Source organism: Camelus bactrianus, chromosome 13 (assembly GCF_048773025.1).
Source record: "Camelus bactrianus isolate YW-2024 breed Bactrian camel chromosome 13, ASM4877302v1, whole genome shotgun sequence".
Taxonomy (NCBI): Eukaryota; Metazoa; Chordata; class Mammalia; order Artiodactyla; family Camelidae; genus Camelus; species Camelus bactrianus.
Window position 1 is genome coordinate 27,507,056 of NC_133551.1, and position 19,773 is coordinate 27,526,828.

General features: G+C 36.1%; 1 protein-coding gene across 2 annotated transcripts in view; it reads right to left on the reverse strand.

The window, feature by feature from the left end:
• Positions 1 to 19,773, reverse strand: part of LRRC7 (leucine rich repeat containing 7) — a 428,908-nt gene that overhangs the window by 262,020 nt on the left and 147,115 nt on the right. For both annotated transcript variants that reach the window (XM_010963422.3, XM_045522878.2), the window contains exon 3: positions 9,945 to 10,147. In XM_010963422.3, the coding sequence (XP_010961724.3) occupies positions 9,945 to 10,147 (203 nt within the window). The remainder of the gene's footprint in view (positions 1 to 9,944; positions 10,148 to 19,773) is intronic.

Below are 19,773 nucleotides of genomic sequence, written 5' to 3' on the forward strand. Positions count from 1 at the left end.
TGTGGATCATTTTCAAAAGAAAGTACCATAGGTCCTTTGGTCCAGTCTACCAAAAGGTTAACCCCTGATGCTTTTTTTCTCTTCCAGCTCAATTCTCTCTGTTTTAATTTTTTTAATTAATTTTTATTTCTATAAAAGCATTGTATCAATTCATTGTTCCCTTATTTGCATCTCATCATCCCTCTTCTAAAGATAGCTGCTTTAAACTTTTTTAAGCTATTATTTCTTGCATTCTTCTATATTTCTAAAGAGTACACATGCATCTTTACTTTTTGTTTATCAATTATAGATGGATATCATCTCTTTATTTCATATTATTACAGATGAAAAGTCGTATCACTTTGTACCACCACAACCACTATCACTCTTCCTTTTTCCTCATCTTCCCAAAATACTTACATCCAAATTTTTGGTTAAATCAGTAGTATTTGTTTGTGGGGTTTTTTTTTTTTCTCTCATAAATTTTTTTTTTCTTCGAAGTTGCTTCACTTTTTACTTGCTTGGTTTTCTATGCATATATTCTTCACTCAAACAGCTCTGTCAAATGCCCAACAGTTATATTTCAAAATGCTAAAGCACGTCAGATTTTGCTAAGGCCATGTTTTATTCTGGAGGACCTCACTCCTGCACCCAATACAGCCAGCTCCAGTCTGGGCAGATTGCTCTCTCTCTGTGATGTACATATGGCCTCCATAGATACTCATCAGCTACTCCCCTGAATTGAGCTCCGGTTTCCAGGTCCCATACCTTCCTATTTTTGGCTTAATCCTGCATCCTCTAGTAGAAACCTGGGAGTCACCTGTAACACATTTTGCTCCTTGCCCAGAAATCAAGATATCAAACAGATGACAAATACAATCAATTTTGACAAATCCAAAATAAATTTTGCCTCCTCAAATCCTTTCCATTCTGTGTCCTTTGTGTAATCTTCAGGCCATCATCACTTCTCACAGATTTCTGGAAGCTCTGCCTAACTGGTCTCCTTGCCTCTGGGTTTAACCTTTTATGACTTAGTGCAGCTAGAACTATCTTTCTAAAATACGTATCTGCTCTTGCTGCTATTCAGATAAGCCTTTATATGAATTTCCATATATTTCAGTATAAAATTCAAACTCTCTATCTAAAGGAAGGCCTTGATAATCTCTCCAGCCTCATTTCCTTCATTTTCTCTTTTGCATTATGTATTTAAGCAATACCTAACTTCCAATTTCTTACTTATCTGTCTTAGTTTCAATGATATTCCTCAGGGAGAACATGCCGCTGAATGTTTCCAAAGCACTCAGTGTTTCCCCACCCATCATAATGGACAGCATACTTGATGCACTTTCTTGTTCAATGTCTGTCTTTCTTGCTGAAGTCTGTTCAATTGCTATTTTTCCAATTATCAAGTATCTGACACATAGTAAACAATTATTTTTTCATGAAGGAATTAATGAATATACATATTAGGTTGCAAACTCAATTTCCTACAGGAGCTAAGTGGGCAACTTCCATGTTGGGTGGCAGTCTGGGTGGGATCTGTAACAAACTAGATCTGCTCCATCAAAATAGCCGAGTGATACTAGACACTAAGTTCCACCTAATTGTTACCAATTGGGCATATGGACACCACCAGACTTTCTGACCTTCCTTTTATTTTAAATAGACTTTTTTTTTTATTCGTAAAAAGCTAATATTTTACAAGTTGTCTATAATTTTAAAAAAAATAGATAAGCCAAGCAGAACATGCCTGTTTGTTTCTGCTCTCTGGGTGAAAGATAGGTTTGCATTGCCAGCCCTGCTCTGACGACGTTCAGTTTCAGATCTCTCAGTGTCTTTTGGTGTCTTTATGAGAATGCTCAGCTAATAGCTCAGTTTGTACCTAAAACAGATTGTGTCATATTTTTATATACAATAGACATTTTCAAAATAGTTTTAATAGTACCATTTTCCCAGTTGTCTAGGATGAAAATTTTATCATCCTTGATTCCTCCTCTTTGTTTATCCTCCAGTCTAGTCAAATGTTAAATGCTAGAAGGTCTTCCTTCAGATTAGTAAAGTGGGAAGTATGTGGAATTCTGAGTAACGTGGGCCTGTGTATTCCAAGGACTTCACTGTTTTCTAGCAGTATAACCTTCGGTGAATTCCTTTAACTTTTGTGCTTCAGTGTCCTTGGGTTTAAAATAAGGATAAGGGGAGGGTGTAGCTCAGTGTTTGAGCACATGCTTAGCACACGAAGTCCTAGGTTCAATCCCCATGCCTCCATTAATTACCTCGCTCTTAATAAAAGACAGATAAAATGAGAATGCCAACACCTATTTGTCAGAGTTGTTCTATGGACAACTACCTGCCATTTCAAGAAAAACATAACAAAATATAGCTAATGTATACATTTAAGACCCTTAATTCTTTTTTGTAAATTACATTCCTCTAGAATCCTAGGCTTCATTGCACCCCATTCTCCCTCTCAGCTCACAGCAAGATTGCCACTTCCCATCTTCTCGGCTCACTGATACCAGTATTTCTTTAGCACACTGAGACTTCTATCCTTTGAACTGAATTTCAATACCCATCATGTCCCTGAAGTCCTACCAATTACCATCATCTGTACCCGTATTTTCTTTCTTCTGTTTTATTAAAATAGATAAAGTGTGCCCGTTCCTCTCAAAGGTGACCCCTTCATGCCTTCTGTGAATCCCATGTCTTCTTGCTTATAGGACTTTGCTCCTATAATTATTCCATCAGTTTCCATCATTTAGTTTCTCCCCCTTTCTTCTAATTTATATTCTCTAGTGCATAAATGTGCTTCAATGTCACTGGTCTTAAAAAACAAATAAACAAAACCTCATCTTGACCTCAAACTTCTCTCTAGCTTCTCTCATTTCTCTGCCTTCCCTCACAACAAAATCTCTTAAGAGAGATGTATATATCCTGTATATATCCACCATGGTCTCTTCAGTCCACTTCATTGGGTTTCCACCCTACCACTCTTACCAAGGTCAGCAATTACTTCTATACTAGCAAATAAACAGTCCCTCTTCCATTATCTAAGTCAGTCTCTTAGTTTATCACTCTCTGATCTTGAAACTCCTTCTGTTCTTAGCTTCCATGACAACAGCATGTTTTCCTCTAGAATCCATAGCAACTCTTTCTTTTCTTGCTTCCCTAATTTATCAATAGCAACTCTTTCTAAATCTCTCCTATCTCCATTTCATTAGCAAATCCTATTAACTTTACCTACAGAGCATAATCTGAAATGCTTCTCTTTGTCTTCACCACTACCAATGTAGTTAAGACCACCAGCTTCTGACTTAAGTATCTACCGTAGCCTCTAATATCCTTGCGTCCACTCTTGACTTACCACGATGTGTTCCCAACACTTCAGCCAAAGTAGTATTTTTAAAAGATAGAAGTTATTTAATATTACTATTGAAAAAGAAATTCTTCAGCAGTCCCTACCCCACTTAGGATAAAATCTTAAGGCCTTCCCTGGCTTACTTAAACTGACTGGGTTTAGCCCCACTGTCTATATATACCTCCTACTGAATCTTGTACTGCTTTACACACCCACTTTCCTTCTGTTCCTTGAACATACCACACACATTCCTACCCTAGAGTATTCCCTCTGTCTGGAATGCTCTTTCTCAAGAGCTACATGGTTGACTCCTCCCAGTCAACTCAACGTAAAGGGTCACTCCTTAGAGAGGCATTTACTGTCCTTTCAACCTAAAGTAGTTTCCCAGAAATTTCCCTGCTTTATTTTCATCAAGGTACTTGCCGTTACCTAATATTTTCTTTTAAGAATTACTTTCATTCTCTTTTTACAGCAACCTAGGTTTTGTGAAAAAAGGAACTTGTTGGTCTTGCTGAGGAATACGTTTCTGGCTCCTAGAGCAGTTGTCTGCACATAATTGGTACTCAAGAGATGTTTGCTGAATGAATGAACAAAGCAATAGATATATTTTACCTAAAATGTGTTTTTTATTTCATTTCCCAAAAGTTGTTGGTAGAAGTCAGCAAATGGGTTTTCAACCTCATTGGAATTTCTATGAGATGTGATACTTGGGTAAAGGTTAGCAATAAATGATGGAATGAGTAAGTCTTCAGCTGGAAGATAAAACAGTTCAAAAACTGAGGTACTAGAGGAGCCCCAGTTTCTCACTGATGCAAGTAATAGGGAGTTGTTAATACTAAAAATTTTTGAAACAATAAAACATTTTAAACAAAAATAAAAATCTGAGTAAGAAAAAATTATCTAAATTTTTCCACATATAAACTTTTTTCTTTTCTTCTTCTTCTTTTTTTTTTTTTTTTTTTTTTTTTTTTTACAAATTTGCCCTTCATCTTCATCTTACTCTGCCTTAGGCCCCTAGAGATTCCATCTACATTATTTATTTATTGAAAATAAAACTATGTATTTGAATTTCAAAGTAATTACAATAAAAGAACAGACTTGGAGAAAGATGCTTTAGGCAAGAGATTAAACAGTCAAATTTTGATCATTTATGCAGCACTCATGCAACAGTTTTACTTTGAATATGTTTTATTATATTCAGATAAACGCTATACCTTTGGCATGGAGGACAGAAGAATGCACACTGTGCACATTGAGTATCTTTGAGGAAGTGAGTGAGTTGGAAAAGGTCATCTCTATTTAAACCCAGGATCTTAGGACAGCCCTCCATAGATAGATGTGGGGCTACTCACATAAAATGCCAAGGTTGCAGACAATTTGTTCATGCAAGACAGATGCTTAAGGAGTTGTCTGTTAATGTGAACTTTTAAAAAACTAGGTAACTTCATTAAACAAGTGTCAGCTTTTATGTTCTATATTTGCAAATTTAGGCCATGTTTAATCTAGAGCAAAGCTTTTCATATTTTTCAAACATAACAATCGTTTAATCAGCAACAATAGTGATACAAGTAGTTTCTTTCACTTTGAACGATTTCTCTTGAGTAGAAGAAAAAAATAATCAATGATCATTCAAATTTTGATAAACTGAAATCATAATTATGAACAAGCATCTCAGAATTTGTCCCCCTAAAATATTTCTTCTCTGGCTCTTTTGATGTCACTAGACTTTGCACAAAATAAACAAGTGCCCTTGATTTCAAACAATTTTATTTAAAAGTATAAGGAAAAACTTAGCTTCAGGGTCCCAAATCCTAAGTAGCAGATAATATTGAATTAAAAGATGGATCAATAAAATTGCAGTTATATGATATGTAGGATATTGGAGGACACTTTTTTTTGCTTACCCCTCCCCCTTTTTCCACTAGAATCTCAACCTTCTTTTTAAGGGCATCCTTCATTGTATAATATTTTGGGAGCTATCTGGAATTTGAAACTTGAACAAATGTCATGGTTACATGGGGGTATTTGGAGGTACATTTGTTACAAGAGCAGCAGTGTGAACTATATTTGTACTGTGAATTCTGCGTAGCAATCCAGAGCTCTCTTGGTTCCTACCAATTTTTCATGCAACGTTCTTCAGGCTTCTATTAATTTTGTGCCCAAGATCTATTTCCAATAACTGTTCATCTTTACCTAAAATGACCCATTGTTTTTTATGGCCGATAATAAAAAACAAAAACAAGAACAAAAACTGACACAATTGTACATCCATATTAAATAGTAAATGCATAGCCATTTGTTTACCAATTAAAATTTGTTTGTTATTGTAGTATTATATTTGTCTAAATTTATATTAAATAAGCAAATCAACTTCATTAAACATATGCCCTTTCTTATCAAAATAAGCCATTTCTCAGCTCAAGAGCCATATATCACCTTATTGTATTTATAGTGATTTCACATACTTTATATTATTTGGCCCTCATTGCAGTCCTAGGAGATCGGCAGAATCAAATTTGTTAGCATCTAATGCAGATGAAGAAGCTAAGGTTCGAAGGGGTTAAACAATGTGTCTGAAGCCACATGACTAATCTGTGCCAGAACTTCTGCGAAGCCTAGGTCCTCTCTCTTCAGAGCTCCTTATACTTACTGTAGAACTTCTGTGATAATAACCAGCAACTATACTCACTTCTCTGATTGTCAGGATACTTCCTTCTATTGCTTATCATTTTTATCTATTTAAACTGTACCTCACATGAGGGAATCACAAAAAGTTAAGTTCGAAAGGAATTTTAGAGGGCTACCCTGCTGCTGTCACACGTGTGAAAGTGTGTTCTTTGACATTCCCTCCGTTCACTGCTTCTAGAGTCAGCGAGCACATTCCTTAATTTGAGAAAATATTATGTGGAAGCTCTAATTTGTATGGATAAAGTACTTAGGGTTTGAGAGGAAGAAAAAGCACGCACAGTGTACTGTATTGGGTAGTGGATTATGAAGGAGCCACAAAAATTATTTCACCTCACTTCAACCCCCAGAATCTACATCAGAAATTAAGGGGAAAAAAACCAAATTAAATGAGAACATTCTATGCAGACAGGTACCAACATTTCCTGTTTTTCCTCACCTCTGACCACTGTCAAAGGTCTTACTCTTTGCAAAATAATAATACACTGTATCAGAGTTATGCTGATAATTTATAACAACAATAAAATATTTAAGCCGTATATTGCTACTGGTTAACACAATTGGATTGCCCTAGAAACCTTCTAGAGACATAATTAAGCCTGTTTAAAATTTTGTTGGGGAGAATAAGTGGCGGTGCTGGAGGGCATTGTTATTTTGTAGAAGATAATGAGTAAAGCTTCTCTGGTAAGATGATATTTGAGTGGCGACCTGAGAGAAATGAAGCAGCAGGCTGTGTGGAAAAGCAGTGCTGGCCAAGGAAAGAGGAGGGACCAAGGCTCTGAGCAGAGAGCTTGCTTGGCTTTTATGCATAGGATTAGCACAAACAGCTCCCACATAGTTGTCAGAACCCATTTGCCGGTCATTAACTTGGAGCTCTATTTTACCTGCTGGCTGCAGGGATGATTCAGGTGCATTTTTCTTGCTCATTTATTTTGTTAAAAGTCAGAGAGGATTTCTTCTATTTCATGGCCAGTGACTGGATCCAAGCCATCACAAAATTTTCCTCCATCTAAAATATCCCTCTTTGATAAATTCATGTCTGCTTTATATCAGATGATCAATGTTTCAGCTATAAAGTCCTGCATGAGTGGCCAACACGGAGTGGTGAGCACCATGCAATTGTTTTACTGTAGCCCTCGCCTGGACCTGGCTTCCCAATGTCTGTTTTCTTCCCAGGAGAAACAACTTTAGATATGGAGGCTTTTTTTCTCCCGCAGCACTTCTTAGCTTACTAACAATATTCTACATTGGATATAATAAGGAAGCATCTGGAAAGCATGTCCTTGAAAAAATGGTCAAAGAAATTTGGAAACTTGTCATGGGAAAAAGAGCTCTAAGGCCAAGTGTATGAATGCCAGAAGCATACTTCCTTGTCCAGAGAAGGCATGCGTTAATAATCCTTCTAGCACTCTGAGTGCCCAGCCAAGCGGCAGATGAACAGATAGGTGTATGGATATACACCATTAACATATCACAGAACTTTCTAACAACCAGAATTTTCTGATAATACAATGGTCTGCTTCTTAAGTGAGTGACTTCTTCCAGCAAGATAAAGTTTCGTGAAGAGGTTGGATGACTGTTGTAAGAGAAATAATAAGTAGGCATTTCTACCCTGTGTGGACCAGTTATTATTTACAGGTTCCTGCAGAACAGTGGTTCCTGCCAACGCTCACAGGGCTCAAAGCAAAACTTCAGTTGTCCACTGAACTTTTGACTTGTTACTAGTATATAATCCATTCTATCCAAATACATAGTCTTTGGTAATAGTTTTGGTAATGGTTTTTGGATAAGAATTTAACATCCCATGTGGCCGAAGAGAAGTTAATTAAGTTTTCTGGCCTTGACTTGTTTATTATAATAATTGAGGGCTAAATAAATCAATTTCTGAAGTTGTATTTACTCAAAAAGGATCTAGGAACGTGATTCTGTGACTCAAGGAAATGCTCTGGGGAAGTGTTGGTATTATCTATCGTAAGTGTGCTGGTGTAGCTGTTAGGGTCAATAACCCATCACCCATTATGGGCAGAAGACTGTTTTTTCCTAGAAACTGTCTTTGGAGACTTCAGTCAGAAGTGAAGCTATGCCACACATTTTTTGCTGGAGAGTCAATAACCAGAAACTACCTCAAAAGGTTACAAAATCTTACTGTTTTACCCAGGGTAATTAACATGGAAATTTTCCTTCATCTGTGATAGGAGAACGATAAATACCAATTACTGAGTATTTTTTTATTCCAGGGGCTGCATAGGCATATCTCAACAAATACCCTATATATCCATCTATGTATGTATGTATGTATGTATTTATGTACGTATGTATGTATATATTATCTATCTGTCTGTCTGTCTGTCTATCTATCTATCTACCATCTGTCTAACCATGGAGGTAGTGCTGTTATTTTCCCAGTTTTGCTAAAGAAGAAACTGAAGCATTCAGAAAGTAAAATAACTTCCCAACTAATCAGCAGTGCTAGGATCCAATCCCAGGTTCGTCTAATCCAAAACTTAGGTTCTTAATCTCTAAAGTATTTCTCGATAGTTTTAAATGGAGAAAACGTTTAAGTACGGCACTCAAATTTAGTTCCATCCTCTTTTACATATAGCTAAATTGACCTCGTCTACCAAATTCACTGTCTGTGCCTTTCAATTTTGGTCACATACTGGCTTTTCCAAAATTACTTCTATTCTCTCTTTTTTTTTTTTAATGTTCCTCTGTTCCTCTTCAATTTCAAGATGTTTCTCTGCAGGTTTTTTCATCGTTTTTTTCACATTTCTCTTCCTACACTACTTCATATATAGTATACACCTGTGGTGGTCTATTACTCTGTCTATAATGTTAAATTCCCAATTCCAAATGACAAGCAAAGCAGTACTAAATTATAAGCTGTGTGGACTTCGACTACTGTGTGCAAGGCATGTTGTTTTGTATATTTACCTTTTACTACAGAAAATTAAGCAACACAGATTGAATTAGTCTCTGAAGTGTTATATAAACACTGTAATTCATCATCCTAAATGAAAACAATTATTCATAATTTCCGTTGATCAGAACATTTTATTCAAATTTTGATAATTAAATTAGTTTTTAATTATGAAAGATTCCTTTTCTGGTTCCTGGATATTTAATATGCATTTTTAGCATAAGTGATGGAAATGACATTTTTTCCCTCTGAGCCATTACGTAAATCTTTCACAGGTAAATGCCATGCCAACTACTTAATCTGAGTCACTCATTTAGGTGATCATTAGGATCCAGTGGTTTAGATTTTGAACCTTCTGCTTGTGGCCTTGGTTTGCTTTAGCTAATCTCTTACCATCCAATCTTTTCTGGTCACCAGAGGCATTTTCTTTGCATAGCACAGTGTCACAATGGCAGTGTGCATGTACATGTGTGTAAAGTTTGATATTAAAAATTTTAGCTATATTTATTGGTTGGATGCCATATAAACTCAGTGATGTTTGTAACAATCAAAGATTCCAAATTCCAGAAACAACAGCATGCTTTTCATAATAGCATTAACTCTCTGTGTGTTCGTGCGTGTGTAAAAGTATTTCTTAGACTTATAACATATCATTCAAGCTTTTAAAACAATGTCAACTTAACATACAACACACAAATTTTCAGTTCTAGAATAGAGAGTACTATATTTCCCCTTTCTTTCCTAAGCAGAAACTATTGATCTCAACCCACCAATCTATATTTTCTTGGGAGTCCATCTTAAAATAACAAGGCATAATCCATAAAAGGATGATTTCTGTGGAGTTCAATTGGTTATTACTATATCACATGAAGTTACAAATAAAGTGGCATTAAAAGGCAATGAGTATCATGGGAAAAATTCTATTAATTTGAATGATTTATCAGTTACCTAGATAGCATTACCATTATACCGAGCCTTTGAAATCGATAGGTTGTCAAAAATTACCTTTGGTAGCTCTTCAATTTGATTGGCATCTAGGTAAAGCTCCTCTAAGGTCCGTTCAAAATTAAAGACCTCCTTTGGCACCTGCTGAAGGCTGCAGTGGGAGTAATCTAAAACTGAGATGATTTCTTCTTCACCTCGGAAACATCGGCACGGCACCAGACGGCCGATGATCTTCCGTTTGGTGGTCATCTCCAGGCACTGCACTAGAGAAAAACAGGAAAAAAACCACAAGCGTTTAACCAACTGCTTTTGAAAGTCATTTTATAATATGTAAAAGTTATAAACTTAATTCTGCTATGTATTTTATAACTACATAATGCTTCAAAATTTACGTAGGACATGCACATGCATTATATCACTTAATCCTTAAACAGTCCTGTCAGGTCTGGAAGATAGATTTTCATTCCCATTTAACAAATAAAGAAATGGATTCAGAAAGATTCAGAGACTTATCACACAGTTTTGGAATGGCAGAACTGGGCCAGAATACAATTCTCACTCAGTGCAATGCTTACGCTAGCACTTGTAACAGATCTGTGATTTTTTCAATTTTACACTAATTGCAGTGCAGAATAGAAACTTCCAGAATTTGCCAGAAGAAACATACCTTCTTTGATTTCTGCAAAAATATTCAAGTTTCACCTATAAGGTTTATCATGTCCTCTTTCTGACTCAAATTTATTCTGTTAGTCCACATACATAAATTGAATAACCAGTATGTTCCAGGGATTGAACTAGGTACTGGGGAGAGAGTGGTGAATTGAACAAAGTCCCTGTTTTCATGAAGCTACACTTTATTGGAGCTACAGATTAGAGCTGAATTGATTATTCACATCAGAATAAGAATCTTTATGAATCCTTTGGTTTTAACAGGAGAAAACAAACGTGGCACAGCTTTCTCTAGGTTAAACCGATGAAATGCTGTGAAATCTTGCATTTTATTTGTTGGGTTTTTTTTGCTTATCAGCATAAACCTATTGCAGAAAGCGATAGTTCACAAAAATAATGCAGTATTTTGTTTTCAAATGGCTTAGATTAAGTCATATTTGGAGCCAAATGAGTAGAATATACTTGAGATGTTGAAAGTTCAGCCCAAAGCCATCCTTCTTCCTCCTTTAGCTTCTGAAATTAGTACAATTACATTTTGGGGCAGGTTCATGAGTCAGGTCTTACAGATAATTATTTTCACATGATAATCTGTAGAAGGTTGACTCAAAACATTAAAAAGATGACCTTTACTCCATTACTTTCTATCTCTCAAACTCCTACACTTCTCATTTCTGGGAGCTTGAATCACAGTTGGTAACTGTTACTTTACTTGACCTTACGTGAAAGGCTTGATTGTAAGTTGGCCTCTCAGTGGGATCTAGCACATAGTAAGCAGCCAGTCAGTGCATCCAGCAAATATCTGACAAATGTCACGCACCTAGTCATTGTTTGTTGAGGTTATTGCAGTTGTAAAGGCAGGTGATGATGACTTAGACTATGATAGTAGCAGTGAGGATGGAGAGAAGTGATGGAACGGAAAGGTATTTAAGAAGCAGAATCCAAAGCGTGGGTGATAGATTCAATGAGAGGTGGAAGGGAGGCTGTGGGGAGAGGGAGTCTTGAAAAATTCCCAGGCTTTTAATTTGTCACTGGTGACCACGTTGACTCCTCAGCTGTCATGCCACAGAGATGAGTTAAGGTGCGTATCCTGTCTATGATTCACCGCTGAGGAATCAATCGTTCACACATGTTGTCGTCACTGCCTTGCACTCACCCTTTTGTGCTGACCCACGTGGCTATTTCTTGACACCCATTCTATTGCTACCACTGCAAACTGTTTTACTAGGAAGAGAAAAAAGAGAATATCCAAGCCTGTACCTGAACCATTCGGCCAGAGTATCCTCTGTCCACTATGACTTTTGCAATTTATTCGCTTAAGGCTGCTTTTCCTTTCATTGATCCTTTCTTCTGGTCATCTTTTCTATCCCTTGTCTCATCTTACGTGCTGAGCTTTCCCCGTGGCTTTCCTTCAATCCAACTGAGCTCTGAGATTATCTTTTACCTCACGGTCACTAACTTCACTGACCCTCTTCCCTGAATGCCCCTTCCCCCTTGAAGTCTCAACTGAAACGTGGTTCACTAGCAGCCTTTAGAAGTGGAGCCTGTGGATTTCTCACACCTTAAACCCTCAGGGTTGGAAAGTGGAATTGTATCCCCCGTGCTCTCTAAAAACGATTGATTCTCCTCTCATCCTCTAAAAGCCCTGGACCTGTGCTGGTCTCGGCAGTAATATCTTTCTGCTCTTCTTCACATCACTCATTTACCATCTCTTGAACCCACTGATGACTTTGGTATCTGCTTCATGGACTATCTCTCAATCACAACTCCTTCCATTCCTAATTTATGCTCCCTACACATAATAACTTTCAACTTTTTTCACCCTAAATTTCTAAACAACTTGATTGCAGGGCTACCCCCTGATTTTTCCACTCCAGGTTTCTGGTATGTAACAGAGATTTACCTTTCTTCCAACAAATCCCCACACACTTCTAACCAGCCAAAAATATAAGCAGCAATTTTGTTTTAAACTAATTGTATTTATTTTACTATGACGATAATATCACTGTAATTCAATCACATTTTATTTCTTGTACATCTTTTTGTTTCCTTATAAGTTGTTTTATTTTTTTCTTCTTTGTTTGTTTTTCACTTTCACTAATTCAATTTCCTGACTTTACTCTTGATATAGTAAAACACCTGTAATCTGTCATTATGTGCTCCCCGGAAAAACCCTTCAGGAGCACCACATCTTCCTGCTCCTGTCTGGACTGGTTGCTTTTCTAGACTATGTGTGTGTGCGTGTGTGTGTGTGTGTGTGTGTGTATATATATACATTCTACATTCTGGAATTTCCTTTCACTGTCATTCTGTGAATTTTTCATTTCTTTCTTCTGTTTCATTGCTACTTCCTCAACCTCATGTCTTTTTCTTTCTAGACTTACTGGAATATAACGTTCAATGGTGGACTATAACATCCAGTAACTTACTAAAATAGAATCTGCGGTAGGTACATTTTTGAGACCTTTACATATATGACCATGGTTTCATTTCTTTCACCTAGACACAATTGAAAGTTTGGCTGGATACATACTTCCAGGTCAGAAATAATTTTCTTTATAAATTCAAAGGCATTTGTAATTTATTATTTTTTAACTTTTAAGGTTGTTTTCAGGAAATCTAGCTCCATCACTATTTAAAATTCTGTTTCACATCCACCTTCCCCTCTGCTAGAACATTTTAGAATTGCTATCTTAGTCTTTTGAAGTTTCATGACAATGTGCTTTGATGTGTTTTTTTAATCCATTGTATTGAGTACTTGATGGACTCTTCCATTTAAGCACTTATCCTTCAATTATGTTAAATTTTCTGTTATTATTTAATTGATGATTTCTTCCTCTTCATTGTTTTCATTTCTCCGTCTGTAATCCTGATTAGCGGAATGTAGGACCTACCTCTTAGAATTATCCTGTAATTCAATTATTTTTTTCTCTTGTAATTTCCATGTCTTTGTCTTTTTATTTTATTTTCTGGGAGATTTTCTCAATTTCATCTTCTAAGTCCATCTGCTGTATTATCTTTTATCAGATAACATTTTTACTGTCCAAAAATTTGTTGCTTTCTAAACACATGCTCTTTTTTCGTGTTTGCATTTCAGGGTGGCATATCATTTTCATTTCTCTTGGAAGATATTATCTATAGACTTTTTTTGTCCTGTGCCCTCCACCCTCTGCTCCTTGCATTTTTTTCTGAGTTCTACTTTCCATTTGTTTCTTTTGGTCTTAATCTTTCATGATAGGGGTTTTCCATAAATGTCTGGTGATCCTTGGCTGTCCTTCAATACTGAAGACTAAAACTCTAAAAAGCTAATTGGAAGCTCTGTATGCATGCTAGGTCTCACTGCAGGATAATGGCAGCAAGACAAAGACTACTCTGGTCTTCTGCCTGGGGCATAGCTACGTAGTTCTGTACATAGGATTTCAGTCAATTTTTCTATTTCCAGTACTAAGTCTCTTCAGTTCTTTGTCTGGTACCCGTTGACTCCAAGACTTTCAGGAGGTCTATGGAGCAAATCAATTTTTGTATCCCTTTCTGTGTACTTCATAATGTAGCTAACAATGTACTTTTTATATGGCTGAATATAAACTACATCTTCTTTCCCTTTCTTCTTAAATTTTGTTGAAATTTCTTATCTCAAGATGTCTTTTCTTCAACGTTCTTTTTCTTTGTGAGTGTATGTATTTTAAAATTCTTTTTAGGTTAGTGGAATTGTGGTTGTTAGTATAGACAAATAAGGAAGGTGGGAGATTAAATTCCACGTTTGAAAAGGTTTTTCTTTAATCTCCTTCATACTTTTAATCTCTTCTTGACCTATTAGGAGCATTGGGCAGAGAATTACATTTTTCTTTCAGAAACACTCTTCCTTTGGCTACCTTGACTTCACTCTTCTGACATTTATCCTTCCACTTCAGTTCCTCCATTTCCGTCTTTTGAGAGGGTGCCGTCTTCTCTACCAAACACCGAGATTTGTAGTGTTAGAGTTTGTCCACCACGAGGCTTGTTGCCCTTCTAACTGTATGCTCTCCCCTTTACAACCTCATTCACCTTTCCCAACTCTTTTCATTTAACTTTGATGATTGATGGCTGTAAATTTTTTCAAATTTCTACTCAAATTTATTTCCCTCATCATTTCCACTTTGTGTTTCATGAGCATCACAAACATCACATGTTCAACATTGATGTGATGCTCTTCAAAGGCATGGAGTCCACCATTGGGGTCAAGAACTTGGACTCTGGAACCAACTCCCTGGCTGTGTGACTGAGCATGTTATTTTCCCTTGATCAGTTTAGTCATCTCTAAAGTAACAGAGAACATACCAAGCACTTAGGATTGTGTCTTCATGTTCTAAGCATTCACTAAGTGTTAGCAATTACTGTTCTGTCCAAACCTCCTCTGCCTCCTGTGTCTTCAGTCTCAGTGAATGACAATACCATCCACCTAGTTTTTTAAGACAGGAACCTTGGCATTGTTCTTGACGCCTCTCCTTCCCTCACTTCCCACATCCAACAGTCACCAAGTCCTAATCCTTCAAAAGCCTCAACATATCCTGATTCAAGCCTATTGTTCATCATTTCAACTGCCCAGCAACTTAGTTAAAACTATTATCTCTTGCATTTGTACTTGTCTCTCTCTTTCTATTGTCCTCTCACCACAGTGAAGTTAGAGTGACCTCGATAAATGCAAACATTATTATGTCATCCTCTTGCTGCTAATACTTCAGTGACTCCTCTCTCCCTTCAAAAATCCAAATATTTTACTGTGGCTTACAGGTACGATATGGTCCTGTGGTCTGACAGCTGCCCTCCATGCTCACACCCAGCCCCCTGTGCAGCCTGGCCAGGTACCACTCTTCTTACTTCTGTGCTCTTTATATTCACAGCTTCTTTTGCATTCCTAAGACTACAGGACCTTTCTTATACTAGGGACTTCAGATATAGGGCTGCCTTTGCATAGGGATAATTTCCTTTTTTTTTTAAATTTAGATTAGAAGCAATAATAGACTCTCTTTATTCAATTTGTTCCAGCTCTATATGCCCTCTTCTCTATATGTTCCAACTGTATGTTGTAATACTTTTGATCACATTTTAATTACTTATTCAATATCAATCTTGTTCACTACATTGAAACCTCTGTGAGGACAGGGATCATGTTTAGCCTGTTCAACAATGTATATTTCCAGTAACTTGTCTAGTATCTGGCTCAGGGTAGATATTTAAGAAATATTAATTGCATTAGTAAATGAATATGGGAGCTAAAGATGATTGTAATGAATTTTATTTGTACAGTTCTTGCAAAATTTCAAAACAATTTATAATCTATCACCTTGTTTTTTTCATGAGAAATAGGCATTCATATATTATTTTTCATATTCAGTAATAAACTAATCAAGATCTACTGAGTCTATGGCATGCAGAAGGTCACACAGAGATTAATTAATAGAGTTGAGATTAGATCTCATGTCTCCTTACTCCAAAGCCATTGTTTAACCATTTTTTTCCATTTTCAGACCCTGAATTTCATTAACAATGTTACATAAAGATCAGCATATGAGAATTTACCAAGACATGAATTTACTAATTGTTCTAACACACACACATACTTGATAGTTATTTATGCATAAAATACTTCATAGGTATGAACAAAATGAAAGGGTAGCAGTGAGGGAAATAACATTGTTCTGCTTTATCTAGTGATAAGAGTTAATTTTAATTTTTTTTAATGTCAAAAGTGGGGAAATGTAGTAAAGTAGAATGGAGAAAGTGTTTCAGGAATTAAGTAGAACACAACATACAAGAAAGTACGTAAGTGTGACACTGCTAATATATAGAAGCATAGACTAGCTTTCCTTCTGAAACATGACCATTGTCTAGTATACCACAGGAGCATGCAGTCCTTCTAGGTGGCACTAGCTAGCTAGGTACTCGCTTCACCTCTTGTGTGGACTTTGACTCAGAAGCAATCTGATGTCCTATTTTACTACACATCCTTAGCAAACATCCAAAAGAGGAATCCTTGGATCTTTCAGTTTTTCAAAGGGATTTAAAAAGGCAAGAGGAAAACAAATATTCACATTTTCCTGTTAATGTCCTTCCAGGAAATTCCTTGAAATCAAAGATAAAAGCATCATTTTTTGGATTCTCACTGCATGGATTCTCTTCTCTCTTGAATCATATTAAAAATAAACAACAACTAATTGAATAGCTAAAGGGGATTTTCCTTTTTTTTCTACAAGCACAACTTGCAGTCAACAGTTCTCCCTTTTAACACTCTGCCTAAGTCAGATGCGTTTCAAGAGCAGGGCTCGCTAACACGGCCTAACCCAGGTGAAGTAGCAAAAAGATTCATCTTGTGACATTCTTCAAATCCTTCTCTATTGATAATTTAAACCCAAGAGAATTCCAACCACATGAGAATTTTGCCTGCAGTAGTCAACTCAAGAAATAAGAATATATGTATCAAAATGCCCAACTTTGACGATCTTTGCATTCCTTAAGATTTTTAGATCCACGTATGCCCCTATTATCCTTGCCTAATATTCCATCCCTGGAAAGATAAAGGGACAAAGGAAGTTCAATCTTTCCAAGATTCCTTGTGATAAACACTCTGGCTGTCCTCATTATTTGGCACAGTTCTACATTTTTCAAATGACAAATGCTTCTAATTTATTCACTGAGAAACCTTTGCTTCACTAAGTGTGCCACAGGGATGTGGAAAACTGCCAACCTCTCTCCATGTCCTACTTCAAGAAACATCTTTAAAACCATTAACCCAACCTGAAGTACATCTCTGAAACCTCCTTATCAAGACAACATACACGGTGATTCTAGGACTCAAAGTGGAGCATCTGAGGCTTGTTTGTTTGTTTTTTGATTGTCGAAATGATCACATTTCAAAAACAGTCAGATTTCATCGGTTTGTTTTCATCTTCTCATTACAATATCTGAAAGCCTGCAATTGTTATCCACAGTTTGATTTGCTATCAATACAAGGAAACCAGTTTGTCTTCATGAAGATCAATGGACTGATATTAGGAGAAACACACTTGTGGTCCTTAAGGCTGATATTGTCACATCAGCAATCCAAACAAGAAATCAAGGACAGCATGGTGCCTGGCATGAAGAAAAAGCTTTTAAAATATTTCCGAGTTCTGCTTTTAGACAAGTGACTTTTCTTAAGAGCAGCAATACGTCTACACATACTTCCCAGGAATTTTCATCCACTGACTTCAAATAGTCTCTTTCTATGAATGATTCCTAACATAAACCAGAATCCCTGATTTAGTTTCTAACTGTCTAATAAGCTATCTATCCTTAATTAAAACTCAACTTGTCGAAAGCAGAGCTTGAAAATATTTACTAAGCTCCTACTCTGTACCAAACATTGCGATTTCCTTCTTGATTTCTTGTTTTGATTAGTTGTGCTTTAGTTCTCTTAATTCTGTACCTTGGAGCCATCTTTTACTACTCCTTTCTTACCTTCTACATTAGACATTCAATGTCCTTCCCTTTCTTTCCTTACCAGTCAGTCTAGTTCAGACCCTTACCATCTCTCAGTATTACTGCCCAAAGTAATAGTATATGAAAGTATACTGTTTCCAGACATCTTTCTTTTACAGTTATTTATTCAGCAAATATTTATTAAATGTCTACAATGTGCTGGTGCTGGGTTGTACGGTGGGAAACACTAGTGAGTAAAACAGCTATGGCCCTTGCTGTAATGAATTTACTGGGTAGTGAGGGAGATAAATGTTGAATAAACAGTTAAGCAAATAAATCCATAATAGCACACTGTGATAATTGCTATAAAAGAAAATATTAGAGCTTTATCCATTCTATATATTTACACATGCATAAAGTATCTTGATTAATTCTCTAAAATGCATGTCCATTACCCAGTTCTAAAAAGCTCTTACTAAGTCTACATTTTCAATAGCACTATTTCCTAGTCCATGTCCCTGGGTCTTATCTTCCTCTAAGAAATAAGCAGTGTGCATTAGCAAATTAAGGACTCGGAAAGATCTTGTGATTAAAGAAATATGCTTATTTTTGTTTAAGCCAGTGTTTCATAAACCACTTAAAAATTAAGACATTTAAAATGTTATAGTTTATCACTGTAATTAGAAATTAGTTTTCTGAATCACACATTTTAGGAAAGGTTGGTCTAGTAGATTCTTTAGCTTCACATTCAAGTTTTTTTTTTAACATTTTTTCTTGATTTATAATCATTTTACAATGTTGTGTCAAATTCCAGTGTAGAGCACAATTTTTCAGTTATACATGAACATACATATATTCATTGTCACATTTTTTTCTCTGTGAGCTAACATAAGATCTTGTGTATATTTCCCTGTGCTATATAGTATAGTCTTGTTTATCTATTCTACAATTTTGAAATCCCAGTCTATCCCTTCCCACCCTCTTCCCCCTTGGCAACCACAAGTTTATATTCTATGTCTGTGAGGACATTCAAGTTTTTTTAAATCTAACTTTTCAGTTGTTTTACCTAGTACTTCCAGTTCTATGCTCTAGGTTACACCGCCCCAATACCTAATGTCCCTTATTCATTTTCTTCATCTGTACCAATCCTGTCAACCTATGGTAATTACCAACTATTATATATTTATAAGTCATGTTGAATAATCTTAATTTGTTGGTTATTATAATTTGTAGGCCATATAAAAGCAAAATAACTTATGTTAAAGAAATCTGTGCTTTGGAACTTCTTGGAATGATAAATAGAATATCCTGTTTTACTCTTTATTTAAGTCCTTGCCTACTAGCCATAGTGTGTTCTGGTAAAAAAAAGAACTACAGAATTTGAATTTGGATCACTTATTGAGGCTCAAATTCTTCTTCTTAAAGTCTTCTCTAACTGTTCCAAACTATAAATAATGCTCCCTTCCTTGTCTTCCTTCTCCTTCTTACTATTATTATTGTCATCTTAACACTAACTACTTTAAAGAAGATCAACGTTAAAGATTATAGCATTAACCTGGGAAAAAATCTCTTGAGAGAAGATTTGTACTAAGTAGTGGCAAATAAAAGCTTACTCAGAATCTCTCCTTGTTGTACCACATAGGCAAATAACAACATTTTAATACTTCTTTCCTTCCTTCTCCATTCATCCTCTCTTGGAATCTTTATCTACTGACTGACTTAAATATGCCAATATGGCTGTAGAGGACAGTAGGAAAGCAAACTGCAAGCTTTGATTAAAAATAGC